The sequence below is a fragment of the Abramis brama genome (genome assembly GCF_963993115.1).
Source record: "Abramis brama genome assembly, chromosome: 15".
In the NCBI taxonomy this organism is placed as follows: domain Eukaryota; kingdom Metazoa; phylum Chordata; class Actinopteri; order Cypriniformes; family Leuciscidae; genus Abramis; species Abramis brama.
In genome coordinates this window covers 28,548,769-28,568,210 of record NC_139977.1, presented here as the reverse complement: position 1 = coordinate 28,568,210, position 19,442 = coordinate 28,548,769, and the positions used below count along the sequence as shown (strand labels likewise).

General features: G+C 35.0%; 1 protein-coding gene across 3 annotated transcripts in view; it reads right to left on the bottom strand.

The window, feature by feature from the left end:
• Positions 1-19,442, bottom strand: part of pde8b (phosphodiesterase 8B) — a 64,214-nt gene that overhangs the window by 23,259 nt on the left and 21,513 nt on the right. For all 3 annotated transcript variants that reach the window (XM_084136742.1, XM_084136740.1, XM_084136741.1), the window contains exons 2-11: positions 13,751-13,807; positions 7,844-8,034; positions 6,702-6,761; positions 6,548-6,605; positions 4,718-4,806; positions 4,553-4,631; positions 3,751-3,891; positions 3,508-3,596; positions 3,090-3,144; positions 161-212 (exon numbers count right to left, since the gene is read on the bottom strand). In XM_084136742.1, the coding sequence (XP_083992868.1) occupies positions 161-212; positions 3,090-3,144; positions 3,508-3,596; positions 3,751-3,891; positions 4,553-4,631; positions 4,718-4,806; positions 6,548-6,605; positions 6,702-6,761; positions 7,844-8,034; positions 13,751-13,807 (871 nt within the window). The remainder of the gene's footprint in view (positions 1-160; positions 213-3,089; positions 3,145-3,507; positions 3,597-3,750; positions 3,892-4,552; positions 4,632-4,717; positions 4,807-6,547; positions 6,606-6,701; positions 6,762-7,843; positions 8,035-13,750; positions 13,808-19,442) is intronic.

Below are 19,442 nucleotides of genomic sequence, written 5' to 3'. Positions count from 1 at the left end.
ATTTTCAATCATGCTTTTGCTTGCTTCACAGCATGTCACACAAACCAAATCTATAAAGACCTGTTATGGGTCCCAGTGTGCTAATTAAGCAATCGTGCATGAGGGATTCAAACACAAATAATAAACAAATAAAATAAAGTGAGACGGTCTGTTATTGTACCTGATTGTGAGTTTTCACCACAGCTTTTGTCTTCTTTGCTCAACTTATGAACCTGCAAAAACAGATCTCTGATCAGCTCTCTCTGTCACACACACACACACACACACACACACACACACACACACACACACACACACACACACACACACACACACACACACACACACACAATATGCCAAGGGGTTGTCACACTACCAACATTTTAGTAGCCCATACCAATCCCAGTCTTGATACTAATTTCAATACCATCGCAAAAATAGAAATGCTATTGAACTCTTTTATTTAAAAAGTGAAATATTAACATAAATATGAATACATTAAATATGATTAAATATAATATTAAATTAAATATAAAAATTGTTACGTTTAATTAAATATAAATACCATTAAAAAGTTTTAAGTCAGTAAGATTTTTTTATTAATACTTTTATTAAGCAAAGATGCCTTAAATTGACTAAAAGTGACAGTAACGACATTTATACTGTTAAAAATTAATTCTATTCATCAAAGAATCCTGAACATTTGTTTTTTGAGCATCAAATCATCATATTAGAATGATTTCTGAAGGATCATGTGACACTGAAGACTGGAGTAATGATGCTGAAAATTCAGCTGTCATTGCAATAATAAATTATTTTAACTTGCAATTCATGTTTAATCACACATTGTGACTGAAAACCAAGCATCTAACAAAATGTCTTGTTGCCCGTCGTTTGTTGTGGCTAGTTAAGATAGAAATTTAGATAAACATTAAACAGAGGATTTATCACGATGTCTGGTTTGTGCCTGATCAGAACTTGGGTTAAGCATTTGTTGAGTTCACCTAGGTGGAAATCCTGCCCGCTGCAATCCATTTAATCCTTTTAACATGATCAACTTTTGAATGAAAGAAACAGGATTTTCAGTCTTAGGTTAGAGATTAGAGAGCATCGCCAAAAATGAATCTATGCAGTGTGATGGTTGCGCTTTAGTAAAAGTTACATGCTACTGGCAGAAAGAGAATATTACATATACTTTCACACTCATATACGTGCACAAACACACACTCAAAAATAGATGCCATGTAGGTAAGAGGATTAAAGAACCTAGTTACATCGTCCTGAAGGATGAGGTCACAAAATCTGATAAACCGAGACCACAGGTTACACGACAAACACCCTCACTGCACCACAGGAGAAGATTTACTACATGCCCTCTGCTCTGATAATTACTGCATTACTTTCATCTCGGTTAATCCAGAAGAACTTTGTAATGTGCATTTAATTTCATACATTTCTTAATATCTCTGTCATGTTTTCCAGTTAAATTTTCTAAGAAAAATATCGGAGAAAACTTGCAGATATTAAAAATCAAGCGTAACGTCAGTTCTGGCAGGTCACGTTAGTCAAGCTCGTATCAGCTGACTCTCATCTGATCCACATCTACCAATAGGAATACGACGCCTATCACTGTATACATATATAAGCTCCTTCAGTATTATCAGCAGCTATCGCGTTTCTCAGGAGCTAATTACCCTCCTCCATCCCCAGCTCTTCCTCTCGTCAGTCAGGATTTGGCATTCTGATTCCCCTTGAATCAGACTAAATTCTCGAATTATGTCGTACTTTAAATCTTGAATTAAATATATTTGCATACATTCATGTTGGTTCTGTTCTGTTCACCCTAAGGGGGGTTATCACTGCTCTCCCTGCTCTTATCCATGCTAGGCTGCATGGATGCGCAGGGAGTTCTCACCCAGAACGGAACCATACCGCCAATCCAAACTGTATGCTAATTGTCAATCGTATTTGACGATAGTGGTCCTGACTGAACTTGTTTTCAGAGAATACCATTCAAAAATGTGGTGTCAGTAAGATTCTTTACATTTTTTATATTTTTGAAAGAAGTCTCTTATGCTCACCGAAGACAAATTTATTTGATTAAAAATACAGTAATAGTGTGAATATTACAATTTAAAATAACTGTTTTCTATTTGAATATATTTAAAAATGTAATATATTCCTGTGATGTTAAGTTGAATTTTCAGCATCATTACTCCAGTCTTCAGTGTCACATGATCTTTCAGAAATCATTAGCATTAGATTTGCTGCTCAAAAAACATTTCTTATTATTATTAATGTTGAAAACAGTTATGTACTGTTGTACTGTAACAATGTACAGACCCCAAACATTTGAACGGTGGTGTAGATATTGTTTTTCCTTGTTTTAAATATCCTTTTAACAAAATTGTGTGGGGTTTATGCTTACGATAAGAAAAAAAAGTAAATAAATTCTAATTATATTCTCTGAAAACAAGCCATATTATTTTTGCTTTTTAAATAAATGTATCTTGTGTTAAGGAAGTTAAGATATTTTTGTTGAATAACAAGACAAAAACACTTGCTAAATGCCTCATGAAAGCTACTTAACAAAAGCTTCCACTGACCCAGTTGGATGGCAATGAAGATTTGATTCTAGTCTAGTCTACTATCCACTGCATTTTGACAGAAACTAGGGTTAGTTACCATGGTAGATTTTTGTATGGCTTGTAACAAGACAGACGCGAGCGAGTGTGTGAATGGTAATACTAACACCAGTGAGTAAAGCTACAGCTATTTCACACACGCGTCAGTGTGTCTGTTTCTCACGGGCCTTTCTGATCAGCAGCTCCACCTAATGCTAGAACTAACAGCAGGGTTTAGACTTGAGCCTGTGGAGGGTTATTAATAACTCTGACGCCTGTCTGGCTCTCTGACACTGGTCTGTCAGGATGGATGGTTTAGCGTAGCTAACATTTCTGCCCACTGCCATTCCCATGAGCTTGCACACTTAAAGTTTTGATGCTAATTTGGGAGCTCAATTACTAGCTTGGTCAATATGTATTGGATACTCACTGATTAATCAGAATCTTAATGAAAATATCACATGGGAAAGTAGATAAGAAATGTACCTGTCTGTGGTTGTCACTGTAAGGCCTCTTGATGGACACAAAATGGCGAATTTTTCTAGAAGATAAGGAAACAATTGACTTATTTATTGTAACTGATTTGTACATACCTTTATTGCTGCCATCTACCATTTATTTAGAACACAAAAATAATATATAATTTATAATATTAAATATTTAATTTATAAAAACAAAAGCTAAATATTTAAATAATTGAATTAATAAATACTAAATAATTGATTATATATATATTTTTTTTTAACTATCTTTTTTTTTTTAAATACAAATATTTGTTAAATTCATTTATTACCAAATAAACATTTTCAATTAAATTACAAAATATAACATTTAATTTTAATTAAATATTAAAAATTATAATTAATTACAATTTGAATAACTTTTTTATGATCATGTGACTTACCCTCCTTGGCCAATCACAGGAGTGATTCTGACATATTGCTGAATACTGTCCCCTGACTTCCTCCGTGAGAAATAGATCCCCTGCCATTCCTAAGCAAGCAAACACAAACATACTTAAAAAACAGCTAATAATTGAATAAATGATAATTATTGTAAGGGTTATAAAAAGTTGCACATTGCTAAAGTCAAATATGATCTAATATTATGATGACCCTCATAAATCAATGTGCTATGGCCGGCTGACCTTTCCTTTCTTGATGCAGGTGTTGATGGTGTCCAGCAGGTCGGCGCTGTTCTTGTCACTCTTAGGTAGTTCAGTCAACTCCTTCCCAATCACTTCACCTCTGTGATAGCCCATCATCTTTTCAAACGCTGGATTTACATACTAAAAATACACAGAACAATAAAAACACCTGCATATCAACAAGTATGCATTAGAGAAAGGGGAAAACATTATGTGTATTATATTGTATTCTTATTTTAGAAAATATTTGTAAAAAGTCTAAATATACTTTAGACTTTACTTTTACTATTTATACTTTAGACTATACTTAGACTAGAAATACTTAAGATGCTTTAATATTTAAAATATTAATATTCATTTATTTTACCCTGTTAATATTTGTTTGTTTACAAAAGAAAATAATATATTTGAATTATGTTTCAAAGTTGAATAAAAGTCTTCTTCTTAAGGTAAAAGTTTATTAATCTGCAACTGTAAGTGACATAAACAACAAATAAAAATTATTATTAATTCTGTTAATTAATAAATGTTATGACAATTAATCAGAAGCAACATTTTATGATTGTTTACAACATTACACTAAATCATTTTGGATTTACAAAACATCAAAATCAAATACATGAAAATCTTGCTGTCAAAAATGACGCGGGTTCACTTTAGTTTTAGGCCATTCACTGTTCTCTCACTCTACTGGATTTGCTCCAGAGGGTGGCCCTTGTAAGGATGTTGATTTGAACAAAAAGAGCCTGCTTAAATGTGACCAAAGCCCTGTGGGATGATCTGTTTGGATACCAAAACTCACTTGAATGACATGATCTTCACTGCTGATCTCCACGGCTTCCTGACACTGTTCTAACGCGGTAAACACAGAGTTACAAGCCCTGCAACAACAGAAACACAAACAAATATTATATATATTTTACACCAGCTTCTGGTTCTGGAATTGAAGCTCATGCTTGAGACTTACCTTAGTTTGAACTGAGCTCGAACCTCTCCATGTTCCAACTGGATTAACTCATTATAACAGGCCGACACACTGCTGTTCTCCAGGTACCTCTGAAAGAGAGAGAGGCATATAGTTCATAGTCTCATACAGCACTGCATATATCATACAGTATGCATGCTGTCCTATTTTCTACTGCCTGATAAAGTTGAGTCAAGTTTTTTCCGGCTGGGATCAGTAAACAAACTTATCTGCTCTGGGTATTTATATTGAGGAACATCTGGGAAGTCTATGGGACACGACATTGAACTGAGATGAGTGTTGAAATGCATTGCTACTTGTGAGTGTAGTGTAATAGAATCACTTAAAGTTCACCCAATAATACAAATTCTGTCATTAATTACTCACCCTCATGACGTTCCAAACCGTAAGACTTCCGTTCATCTTCAGAACACAAATGAAGATATTTTTGATTAAATCTGAGGGATTTCTGTCCCTCCATTGACAGCTACGCAACTACCACTTTGACCACTTCAAAAGGTTCATAAAGAGATCGTAAAAAACTAATCCATATGAATTGAGCGATTTAGTCCAAATTTTCTGAAGAGACTTGATCGCTTTATACAATGAACAGATTGAATTTAGGCATTTATTCACATATAGACATTGATCAGTGAACATAAACAGAAGCTCAACTGAATCTGCTTGACGCACGAGAACAAATCTCTTGCTGAAGCTCAAACGTGTTGCGTAACACGAGAATGAACCTCATTGGTTCGTGCAGAAGCTCAAACTTGTTGCGTAACATGAGAATGAACCTCATTGGTTCGTGCAGAAGCTCAAACGTGCTGCGTAACACGAGAATGAACCTCATTGGTTCTTGCTGAAGCTCAAACGTGCTGCGTAACACGAGAATGAACCTCACTGGTTCTCGCACGCTGAGCAACATGCTTGAGCTTCTGTTTACCACACCTGATGTGTGCTGATGAATGTTTATATGTGATTAAAAGTTAAATCTGTATATAAATTAAATCTGTTCATCATATAAAGCGATTGTGTCTCTTCAGAAAATTTGGATTAAACCACTAAATTCATATGGATTAGTTTTACGATCTCTTTATGAACTTTATGAAGCATCAAAGTGGTAGTTGCATAGCTTTCAATGGAGGGACAGAAATCTCTTAGATTCCATCAGAAAGATCTTCATCTGTGTTCCAAAGATGAACGAAAGTCTTACGGGTTTAAACGACATGATGGTGAGTAATTAATGACAGAATTTTTTTTTTTTTGGTGAACTATCCCTTTAATAACTTTGTCTGAGCAAAACTATATCTAAATTATGACCATGAGCAATGATATACAAGAAAGGAATGTTATGTACATGAAGCAAACTACAATTACAATTACTAAAATGTTTACAGTTTACAATAATTAATTTTAATATTTTAAAAAAAGGGGCAAATAAAAAAAAACCCTGTGGTAATCAACAATAAAAATGCTCCCGATAAAATGTAACTGATATTAAACTCATGACAGTCCTTTAAGACCATATTAGCCTGAACAGGACATACCCCCCCCCCCCCCCCCCCCCCTGCTTGTCCCGCCCATGTAGAAGAGCAGAAATCCCTGTTTTAAGGCCCCAACATACTTCAAGCGAAACCGAAGAACAAACTGGTGTGACACAATTTCGAACAAAATTAAGTTAGTTTCTAGAGTTCAAAACAGCTTGCCAAAGTGAACTTTCCGTAAAAGTTTGCTCCGGCCAGTTAACACCTTTGAAATAACATTTGTCCATGGCGATTATGTAATAGGTAGATGTGCTCTGAGGCTCCGCCTTTAGAGTAAAATACTCACTCTGGAGAAGCCAGCAGAGAGAAGAGGAAGGACAGATGGTTCCTCCTGATCTGAGGGACTGTGTGAGAGAGAGAGAAAGATCAGTAGGAGGAACATGATGGACATCTGTAACACATGGATAATAGATCCAAAAGTGTTCTGAGGTAAACCTTACATTTGTGGCATCACTGCCAAAATAACAGTGTGTTCAGAATGCTTAGCCGCTCGGATCATCCTGTTTAAAAACACACACAATAATAAAAAAGTAGGTTTTTATATTTTCTGATTCCATCATGACTAATACAACAGTGAAATCAAGCATCTTGTACATATTTCCCTCTCTCTTGCACACACACAACTCCAAAATACTCCCTCACACACTCAAACGTCCACTGGGAAAAAAAGTGATTTGGCAACAACTAGATTTGGTAGAGAGTTGCCAGCTTTGAATATGTGAGTGTGTGCGTGCAGATGCATTTAAACCTCTGTGCAGGAATTAACACCCACCACCAATCAAATTCAAATTAACTGGTCTTAAAGAGTTCTTAAAGATCCACAAATAATTAAATCGAATAAACAGATTTTTTTAGTGAAGCAAAAGCATGTCGTTGCAGGCCAATTTTTTCACACACATCGGTTAAAAAAATCTGGGGCCTGTAAGATTTTTTATGAAAGAAGTTTCTTTATGCTTATCAAGGCTGCATTTATTTGATCAAAAATACAGTAAAAACAATAATATTGTGAAATATTATTACAATTGAAAAGAGCTATTTTCTATTTAAATATATTTTAAAATGCAATTTATTCCTGTGATGGAAAAGCTGAATTTTCAGCATCATTACTCCAGTCTTCAGAGTCACATGATCCTTCAGAAATCATTCTAATATGATGATTTGCTGCTCAATAGATTTTTATCAATGTTGTTTATTATTATCAATAATTATTATGAAAATATTATCAATAATTATCAACAGTTGTGCTGCTTAATATTTTTGAGGAAACAAGGATACATTGTTTCAGCATTATTTGATGAATAGAAAGTTCAAAATAACAGCATTTGAAATAAATCTTTTCTAACATTATAAATGTCTTTACTGTAACTTTTGATCAATTTAATGCAATATTGCTGAATAAAAGTATTCATTTCTTTGAAAAAGAAAATCATATTGACCCAAAATTTAGAACAGTAGTGTAGGCAAAATGTACATTGTAACTAAAATATACTCAAATGAATCATAATCAATGTCCATGTAAACGTGTAAAAGAGATGAACAAAACTGAGCGTGAGACAGATGATTGATGGTTTGTTGGACCCACCTGCAGACGGCATCAGCCTCAAAGTACCGTGAGTGCCGCCCATCAATGATGACGATCTCGTGGTGTTTATCCAAGAAACACTCCACCGCAGACTCAGGTGTTCGTGCGATGTTACACCTGAACCCCGCACGCTCACACGCCCAGCAGAAAGCATCGCTCTGACTGTCCTCTTTAGCGAAGACCAGTAACACCTGAGCGAGAGAGAGATGGAGAGAAAGAGAGAGAGAGAGGTGCTGTTGTTGGTTGCATGTGAAAGGTCAACAGTCTTTCATCCTGTTGAGCGTTGTGTAACCATGGAGCTGCAATGTGAAATTCCACATGGCCCAGGTCGTTCAGGACGCCTCTGTCGCCGCTACCTCACTCTGGAGGCCCACCGTGCAGCGGCGCATGTGCACCTACAGGGGGCGAACTGACCTCACCCGCTCACACACTATTGCCGCGTCCCAATTCACCTACTTATGCTTTGCTCTAAAAGTATGTACTCTTATTGTGAAGAAAAAGTGTGTAGTAAAAGAATAGCCAAGCTTTGGGACATATTACCATTTGCATTCTGTCACATTGTCTACATGCTTTCTGTCACCATAAATTGGCCTGTCAATCATCCTGTCACAGTTAAAGGGATAGTTCACCCAAAAATAAAAATTTTGTCATCATTTACTCATCCTTATGTTGTTCCAAACCTGCATGAGTTTCTTTGTTCTGCTGAACACAAAAGAAGATATTTCAGAGAATGCTGGTAATCAAACAGTTGACTATAACCATTGACTTATTTTTTGTTTCCTATTATGGAAGTCAATGGTTATAGTCAACTGTTTGATTACCAGCATTCTCTGAAATATCTTCTTTTGTGTTCAGCAGAACAAAGAAACTCATACAGGTTTGGGATGAGTCAAGGATGAGTAAATGATGACAGAATTTTCATTTCTGGGTGAACTATCCCATTCTATTACATTCGTTTCGGTTATTTACGACAGTAACAACCACACTCTATATCCAAACTCACACCCATACATTTTCAGGACTCTCAACCGCATTCTCGGATAACCCGCGCTGTGTGAACAGAACCGGACTGGACAACTAGTTGTCTGTCACGTGACCATGTGGTCTACCGTGTGTTGTGGGTTTTCGTGTGTGGCTTCGCTTTCGGTAACTTACAGCGATGTTTCATCTGAAGGTTTTAGTTACAGTCACTGTTCTCCACCAGAGCTGCTTCTGTCAGTTTTGTGTTCTACGCACGACTGAAATGCTCAGTCTCTACGCACATATAACATATATAAGCTGCTGTCGTTTAATGAAGATTTGACGAATGAACTGGCGGCTCGATTGGACTATAGACCTTTATCATAGTCATCGTGTCGTCACATCCTGCTCCGATTAGCATTATTGTCAATAGAAGGATGCCAGTTTTGAGAAGAAAATTCAACTAATTTAGTTGAACTTAACAATAAACGTTATCTGAGAGATGCGATTGTCAGCGCTGCCGGTGTTGCTAGACATGAGATTCACGCAGCTCAAGTTACTGACAGAGGAATCACTGGACTGATTTAATGACTGATCTTGTTTAATTTTGCATTAGATCACCACCCATTATTGTCTACAGTATAATGCTATCCAAACATTGCACTCAAACACAGAGGATATGACTCGTCTATGATGATCAAACCAGTTTTTTTTTAATAATCATCTATGTGCTGGAAATATTTCTTTATTTAAACAACTTCAATTCGCTATGAATACGGGCTTGACTCCTGTTGCACGTTCATACAGACAGTATTCGAGATGCTACTTTAAGTTGCTGTTTGAACGGGACATTTTAAGACTCACACCTGTAAGTAAATGCAGTTGTCAATCCCAAAACCACAGTGTGAACGTAGCCATATACACACTCCACATTTTAATTAAATTTACACTACTCAAATAATTGTATTAGACAAAAAAATGTATCCAGTCATGGGTCTTGGATGAGAAGAATTTGCTTTGCAATGTATTTAATAACTCAAACCTCTTTCAGTGCATCTCTACTTAACCGTCGGCCTCACGAACACCATGTTTGCCATATGCTCTTTTCCAATGCTGTGGACACACTTAACAACTAGCTGAAACATTCTAAGACCGAACTGAACACACTTACAGACTGTTTCCAATGACTGGAGCAGATTTTAAACACCGACTGTGAACACCGACCGAACGCAACTCTCTCTGATCAGAAGTATCAAATTACATTCATAATCGGCCTTACAGTTGTTGAGTGTGTCCCCGGCTTAAATAACGCATCTTATCTTATCTTTTCTGTTTTGTTTGTTTTCTAATTTGTTTTTATATAATTAACATATAAATACAATTTTACTTCTTTGTTACTTATATAGCCTCCCAGACCCCTGACTTATATGAGATCTTACACCAAATCTAGGTAATACATTTCTGTAACCTGTAACGCTGTGACGTCGGATTTGGTAAATCTTCTGTATATGTGCAACTGTTCAAATCAAATGAAAATGCTATTTGGTGTATGAAATAGAGCAGATTAAGCGTCACTAGAAACAACTAGAAATCTGCACATGTTCACATCAGACCAAATGCTTTCTAAAATACAGAAGAGAGAAGTTTAGACATCACTAGAGTGAATTTGAGGGGAATTACAGATAGCTTGTCTAATAATAATAATAATAATAATAATAATAATATTAATAATAATAATAATGTAAACATTTTTGTTACTTGAAACAAAATAAATGTTAACTGGGAAATATATATATATTTTGTTTTAATTTCAGGTTGTTGCCAAAGCAACATTTCTCATTTTCATTTAGTTTAACTTGAAGAACTAAAATAACTGAAACTAAATTAAGCAAAACTCATGGATAAAATTAATAAAAACTATATATAGCCATATTTAAAAAATAAAAACAATAAAAAACTAATAAAATTGACAAAATCACTCAACAAAATGACTAATATTTAACTAAAAACAGAAAATATAAAAATAAAATTCTAATTATTAACAAAAACGATAATAGTATATCAACGATATTAAAATAACACTGGAACTTAGTGTGTAACTGGCTGGATTCGTTTTTAAAGTCAATTTAATTTCAGAAGACCCTAAAAAAAAGAATGACAGGTGATTCATTTGTAAAATCAATCTTGATTGATTTCCATAGTTACATCAGCTGAATCTGACTTTACATAAACAGATTACATAAACAGCCACAATTTATTAGGTCATTAGGTTAACACATTACATAAACTTTCGCTTTTTAGTTCCACTTTTATAACCATAATTCCCACTAATACTACACACCAATACACACACACAGACACACACATGCGCGCGCACACACACGCACAGACACACACACACGCGCACACACACATGTATACGCATATACACTCACACGCGCACACACACACACACACACACACACACAAACCCCAAGGATAATCTCTCTGTCAATCCTCTGAGACATCTCAAGATTATCCCAGAGGTCATGAGCCCATGTTAAGAACATAGCACGAAATTGCTATGATTAACACCATGGTAACATATTAGCAATGCTATGATGTCCTGCATCTTTGGTATCCACTATTTTTGACCAAAGGGTTGAGTTAAGGCATAACTTAACTCGTTATGTTCTACAGTTTTACAACTACTGCTGATAGAGGTGTTTTTGGGCTTGTTATGGAGTTTTTTAAGTGGGCAGGTAGGGTTCGCAATATTTTGGTAGCCTATTATTTTCAATATGAAACATTTGGACTTATTTCGGTTTAGTATGGGCTTGTTCTTGTTTGCTGTTTTTTTTCTAGCAAGACCTGGCAATACGAATGAGTCAAGGCTTGTACCTCTTTCCCTGTGATTCCTTGCACTGTGCATACAAAAGGGAGAAATATCTCTGATACATGTTTAAATATGTCATTATTAGCAACTAGTTGTTCAGTTCAGTTCCGTAAACACTGCAGAGAGTTTTTGTAAATGCGGTTGTCACAACCTGCATTTTTCAAGAGTTAATCCAGTTGTAGAATGCAGTTGTCCCTTCCATAAATTACTGAACTTTGTGTGTACAGAACAGGATTAAGCACAAAAAGGTGATTTGACAATCAAATTTAGCTGCAGTGTGTGCGGTACATTTCTACATGGTTCCACAGTGACCTGCAATTATGCTTTTTAATCCTATAAACTCATAAACTTGAAAATAAAGTGCGGATTGCACTGCAAAACTATGCTAACCTGGAATAATGGAAAGATTGCTAGAAACTGTGTATATTATAGCGGTTGTCTAATTTGTTTGTGTTTTAATGGGTAGTGCAGACATTTAGAGAGTGCAAACAAATAGCTGAAATCAAAAATTATTTTACTCAATATACAATATTCACATTTTAAAAATGTTTTTATCCACTGACAAGGCCGACAGATTTTGCCTCGAAACAAGGAGGATATAACACTTCTGATGCTCGCCAAGCTGACAAGATTATCGGCCAATGCCGAATTTTAAATTGGTCAAAATTTGGTGGTTAATTTAAATAAAGTCAAAGCACATCCTTTTCATTTAAAGCATTTGATCATTCACTTAAAGCAAACTGAGGTTTAGTAACCCCCACATGGATTCAGACTCAGCAATTAACCAATTAAACATGCACCTTTTGTTACCCATCCCAGATCATTAACCAGATCAAAGCCAGGAGTTGGGCGCAGGGATCCCCTCATAATTATTACAGTGATTTAGCAAATGCTTGCTACAGTTTGTGCTCTCGTAATCATAAAGCATGCCTAATTAATTCAAACTATACAGCATATACGATTTATCAACAATTTATTAAAAGTCTAACAAAAATTACATGTTTAGGGTCATATGAAATTTAAATTTAACTTAATTTAATTAAACTTAATTTAATTGTAATAATCAAGAAGCATGTCTAATCAATTGAATTCATAAAACTTTTTTTATTTTTTTTTAAATGTTTACAATAACAGGGCCCTATGAAATGTTTAATTTTTCATTTTAATATAAATTTATCATCAAAAAAGGCGGTAATGAAATTAAGGCTAATCTTTTAAAATGTAATCAAGTGAAAATGTAACAATTCCTTTTATTTATTTTTTAGCAAAGGGTTGCACAACAGAGGTTTCCTGTTAAAACTAAAACATGGAAGAAATTTTTTAATTTTTCCTTTAAAAAAATGAAGCTTTAATAATTGTATTACTATTATTATGTATTACTATTATTATTATGGTGAGAAGTACATTCTGCTGTACAATAATATATTTCTGTTATAATTTCTTCAAGTTGAACCAAACTTCAATGGGTCACAAACCCCACTTTGAGAACCCCTGATCTAGACTTAAAAAAGGCAATAAATATCCTTCCATTCAAAAGTTTGAGTAAGTTTTTTTTTGTTGAGAAATTAATACTTTTATTTAGCAAGGACACATTAAATTGATCAAAAGTGACAGTAAAGACATTCATAAAGTTACAAAAGATTTCACTGTTGTGAAATTTCTATTCATCAAAGAATCCTGAAAAAAGTGTCATGGTTTCCACAACAATATTAAGCAGCACAACCGGTTTCAACATTGATACTAATTTCTTGAGCAGAAAATCAGCATATTAGAATGATTTCTGAAGGATCATGTTATGCTGAAGACTGGAGGAATGATGCTGAAAATTCAGCTCTGCATCACAGGAATAAATTTTAAAATATATTATATTAGAAAATAGCTCTTTTAAATTATAATAATATCTATATATTACTGTAATATTACTGTTTTTACTCTATTTTTGATCACATAAATGCAGCCTTAATGAGCATTACTTAGGAGACTTCTTTCAAAAACTTACTGACTCCAAACTTTTGAATACACAGGCATTAATTTTCCAGCAGACACACAATGATTAAACATTAGGACTCTACCTGAATGGGCTCCTGGGTCAGTCGCATCGGCCCTAAACGCTCTTCTGCAGCAGACACCTGGGAGAGATTAAGAAAAACAGGTACGTTTTGTTGAAATGAGGTTACAAAAGGCAACAAATTGAATAATGTATCCGGTTTTACCATCTCAGAGCCCTGAAGCAACATTCTGGCATGCCTAGCCTGTTTTTAATCATACATTGTTTGCACACGTGCTTGAATGTCCACCAGTACAACCATTTACGCAAACTAGATAAGAGAAACAATGTCAGTCCACCGAAGAAATAATGTTTCACAGGTTGAATTGACAGATGTAGCCATCCTGATCGGCATGAACTCCAATCCAACTGTGTTATCCAGCTGATTAGAGGATGGTTTTTAACCAGAGCTCCTAACACTTCTAACAGCAGTCGACGGATATGATGTAGATTGTCAAAAAAGTAAAAGGTTGTTTTTTATAGCGTTGTCCAAATGGTAAGGCAGCATTGTTGCAATGACAGAGAGCAGGTGGCTCAAAGCTTCCTGCGTCATCCACTTTAACACTACACATAAGCCTCTCAGCAGGAATCACACACTCACACTCACACACAAACACACATGTACAAAAAGCCTTCATAGGCTAATTACAGATCAAAATCACTACACTCTAAAAAATTGTGGGTTGTTTCAACCCATGGTTGGGTAAAATATATACTAACCCAACCGTTGGGTAATTAAAACATTTCAACCAACGGTTGGGTTTGTCCATGTTTGACCCAACCATGGGTTGAAACAACCCACCATTTTTTAGAGTTTATAAATGCTACCCTATGTAATGCACATTTCATGTTGCAAGAAGAATAAAGAAATGAGTGTTAATATTTAGATACACTGCAACACTGAATTTCTTTGTTTTGATTGTAAAAATAAAATCGATTTACTTGAGAAAACTGCTTCTCTCTTTCACTCTTTTGTAAATGGGAGAGCATAAATTAGCTTTGGTCATCTGCCTGTTTTATGTTAATTTTGCCCCGTTGAGAGGTCATCTACAGTCAAGAGCTTCTATTCCTGTGACTAAACACACACTGGTCTTCCTATCATTATGAGGACAGTCCATAGACATAATGATTTTTATACTGTATAACTGAATATTCTATCTCCCTACACGAACCCTACCCCTAAACCTATACCATCACAGAAAACTTTCTGCATTTTTACATTTTTAAAAAACATCACTTAGTATGATTTATAAGCTGCTTTCCTCATGGTTATTAATACAGTTTCTGGTATTACTATCCTTGTGGGGATATTTGGTCCCCATAATAGGGTTTACCAGGCACACACACACACAAACATAGCAGCTAAAGCCTGAGTATTAAGTCCACAAAAATCTTATACAATTAGCTAAATCTATGACGTAGAATTTACTGTCACTCTTCACACCTTACCTAACAGCTGGCTTCAGATTGAATATTAAAGATGATGTGTGTAAGTTCTGCACCAATAACTGCAAATAAGGAATTGCGAAAATGTGAGTGCAAAACTCACTGTGATGGTTTCCAGGACATTGATAGGTGGTTTTATTATCTGCCAGACAAAAATAGACATGTGTAATAGCACACATCTCCTACGGACTAATAACATGTTTCCCAAACACCCCTTTCAGGCATAGACTGTAAAAAGTACAGATTACTGCAGAACAACTCATAATGTCGGTGTGAAATAAACAGTTATGGAAATGTAGAAATTAAAGATAAAGCTCCCGTCTCCTCCCGAAAGCCCGTTAGTGTCTCAGTGACTACTTCGCTTAGTGAAGCTGTCAATCTCAGCTGTAAATCATGACGTCAGCATGATAAAACTACCTAAAGTGACAGAAACCATCTTTGGAAAAATTGTAGTGTAATTTGATTGTTTATTTTGTCTCATGTCCCATTAGATTACATGGAGAGGGTAAGGTTTATGACCTATACATTATACATTTTTCAGGACTTGTGCGGCACACTTGCTTTCAGGTCATCCTGTCCCAAACTCACATCATAGGTCAAACCAGCAGTTGACCGCAGTGTTTTAATATTGCCATGACACAAGTTTTGATTGAAGTCGTCTTTTCTATCCTATACGGAGCCACACACCTGACATACAAGAAAAAAATATATATATCATGGCTATGAATTAAGAATTTGTTCTCTTGTATTAGTAAATTGTGGCCCTCATTTTAAGTAATTCAATGCGCACAGTATAATAATTCTTTCCATCGCTGTACTAAATTGTGCGCACAATATAATTTGTTCCCTTGATTTAGTAAATAATGGCCATGTTGTACTAATTAGTTAACTACAACAAGGAAACTAATTATTACAATGTGGCCGCGATTTAGTAAAATGAGGGAACAAATTATTATATCGTGCACACATTTACTTATTAACGAATTGTTAAAATATTTTTTCCCACATGTCACGTGCAGTACTTTGTACTATGGAGACGTATATTGTGAGTGAGACGGCTTCTCGAATGAGAAAAAATGTAGGGCGGGACTTGATTTTGTCTATCAGGAATTGATTGGATGGTTGTGGTTTGCTATTGGTCGATCTCATGTGAGTGACAGGATGTCTTGTGCCAGTAACACATCATCAGAAAAGAGAAGAGATGTCGCTGCAAGAGGGAGGGGAAGTTATTTTGATTAAACATTTCCAAGGACACAATGGGCATGGATGATAATTTATAATAAATACTGCAATATTCAATTTTTACCATAAAAAATGACATAGTACACCTTTAAGGAATGACGAGTGCAGTAAAATTATGTGATGGTCAGTAGTGATACAGAGATCATAAAGTGTTTGATGGCTGTGTCAATAAACAAACCAAGCATTTTACTTCTTCAAATTTCTCTTAATTATCTTTAAGTGACTCCATACGCTTCATTTCAGTCTCTCTCTTGTCGTGTGCTCTTCAAAGAGCCTTCAGCTCTTCTCATGCTGCAGATCCCTCCAGGATAAAAGATCTGTGCTACTCTCCTAGATTACACACACACACACACACTGAAACAGAGGCGCTGAATGAATTCTGGGCTCATCTGAGGTTTTAGAAACTAGTCTTTGAAGTATCTGACTGTATCTGACCTCCAACCTGATTCTATGATTTCTGCCAAATTTACCTGTTATAATTGCAAAACCATGATAAATTAATAGAGCACTCCTTCATGAATTTTTTACTTATTTTATTAAGGACATTGGTGGCAAAAACTAGGATTTTATTGGAGTACAAACTAATGGAGTGAGTAACTGGTACTTTGGTGGAATCTATGGTTACCATGATAAATATCTGTAAGGGCTTCATGTTTCTTCTAGAGATGTGACATTATATAAAATATTTAATTTTATAGACGAATGTAGTGCAAATCTGGGCACTAAATCTCTATCAGATGTCGACCGACATAGTCTGTTTTAATGGCTGATGAAAATATCAATATATACAGAGGAAAGTTGCAATATAAATAATATAAATAATTACTATAAGTATATACTATAATAATATTAAAGTATTCAAAGTACTGTTCAAAGGTTTGGGCTCAGTAATATTTTTTTAATAAAGAAGTCTCTTATGCTCACCAAGGCTGCATTTGACCCAAAATACAGTAAAAACAGAAATGTTGTGAAATATTATTACAATTTAAAAAAAATGGTTTTCTATTTTAATATAATTTAAAAGGTAATTTATGTCTGCGATGAAAAGCTGAATTTTCAGCATCATTACTCCAGTCTTCAGTGTCACATGATCATTCAGAAATCATTCTAATATGCTGATTTGCTGTTCAAGAAATATTTGTTATAATTATCAGTGTTAAAAACTGTTGCAATATTTTTGTGGAAACCGTGATAATCTTTTTTGGTCAGGATTCTTTGATGAATACAAAGTTTTAAAAAAAACAGTATTTATTTAAAATAGAACTCTTTTGTTATGTATTTACTGTATACCTTTGATGAATTTAATGCATGCTTGTTGAATAAAAGTATTAATTTCTTTCAAAATTTCTTTGACCCCAAACTTTAAAAGTATAAATATAAAATAATATAAAATACGATTGACAGAGAGCAATTCAACATTACTGACTATAATTAACACTTATTTTACACAAAATTTACTAAATATATCTGAACATTTTACCATTTTGTTTTGATAACTGTCATAAAATAGCATTTAAAAATGCAATCCAAACAAACAGGTCCTCCACAGATTTACATTAGAAAATAGCAATGCTTGTCTGAGGATATGAAGGACAGATGCTTTGCAAAATTACATAACTGCATTTATAAATATGATTAAGTTACTTTTGTCTTATCTTAAACTCTTTCATCTCCTCTATTTTCAAGCATCCCTTTCACTCTTTCTCTCGTGGTGTGTTCCTCTTCCCAGGACATTGTGTGTGTTATGACTCAGTCATGTGCTTTTATTGAGGACAACAAACACACACACACACACACACACACACACACACACACAGAACAAAGGCACTCCTTCACAGAGTATGGGGTCACGATAAAATATGATCCCCGCTATATTTAGAACCCCCCAGATGACAGAAGGCAAGCAGCAGCGCTACGGCTTTATTGATTTAGATTTGCTTATCACATGTTACATAAGATATCACCTAGATAGTGTTTCTGTCCCGTTGTCTCAGAGGAACCACACGGTAGAATGGCTTGAAGATGGTAGAACTACATCACATTCTCATTGGTGCAAACTTGAGGCAGACAAGAAAAAACATTAATAATTATTTAAAAAATATATTATTTATAGCAATGGCGCTTTAACGTGCTCTCATCTTTTAACAAGCATCGTAATATTTAATTTATTATTTTATATGTAATGTTATGTATTTTAAGGTATGTTGTCTTAAAAATACATAAATTAATACATTTTAAATTAGCCTATATATAACATTACACAAGAAATGTTATAAATGGCCGATCTAAAAATATGTTCTGTGTTTTCAGTTAGTTTGTGTTTACAGTTTTTCTCGATTGCTTAAACACTATAACCAGGCTTTTGAACTAAAATTTCAAAACCATAACGCCATTTATCAAAAAGCACACCCATTTCACTAAACTATAAACACTATTCCCTGTTTTGACACATGAGTCAGATTTGTTGAACTGTCACTGCAAAACTCTACACACAAATCCCTTCATTTTTCATTGCTTAGACCATGTTGTCATTTAGAAAGCACTAGCATTCAAAATTGTTCACTCAAGTCAGCACAGCTTCAGCTCAGTTAGCACACAATTACCCAGGTGGAAACACTAAGAGTCAAAATTTAACACACATCAATCAGAACCTTCAATAGATATAAAGGGCCCAAATCAGTTTATTGCGTTTTGGAACAATGGATCCAGAAAGACATGAAGGAAGAGAGATAAGAATGAGGAGGAGGAAGGGCAAGGACAAGAAGACAAGCAGTCTCAGATGAAATTCAAGCCACTCTAGTTGCCCATGTCTTTGTCAATGGTGTGACTATGAGGGAGGCTCGGCTACGAGTAAGGCCAAATTTGAGTCGCTTTACCATCGCCTCGAGAACCTTCAGGGAGGTGTGGTGGCAAACAAAATTCTATCACTGAATAAGAGACAAACATTTCCAATAGTCTTTGATGAGGTTTATTTTCTTGCAAGAAATGCCAGTAGTCGTACAGTCACACAGAGTGACACAGAGTGTGAC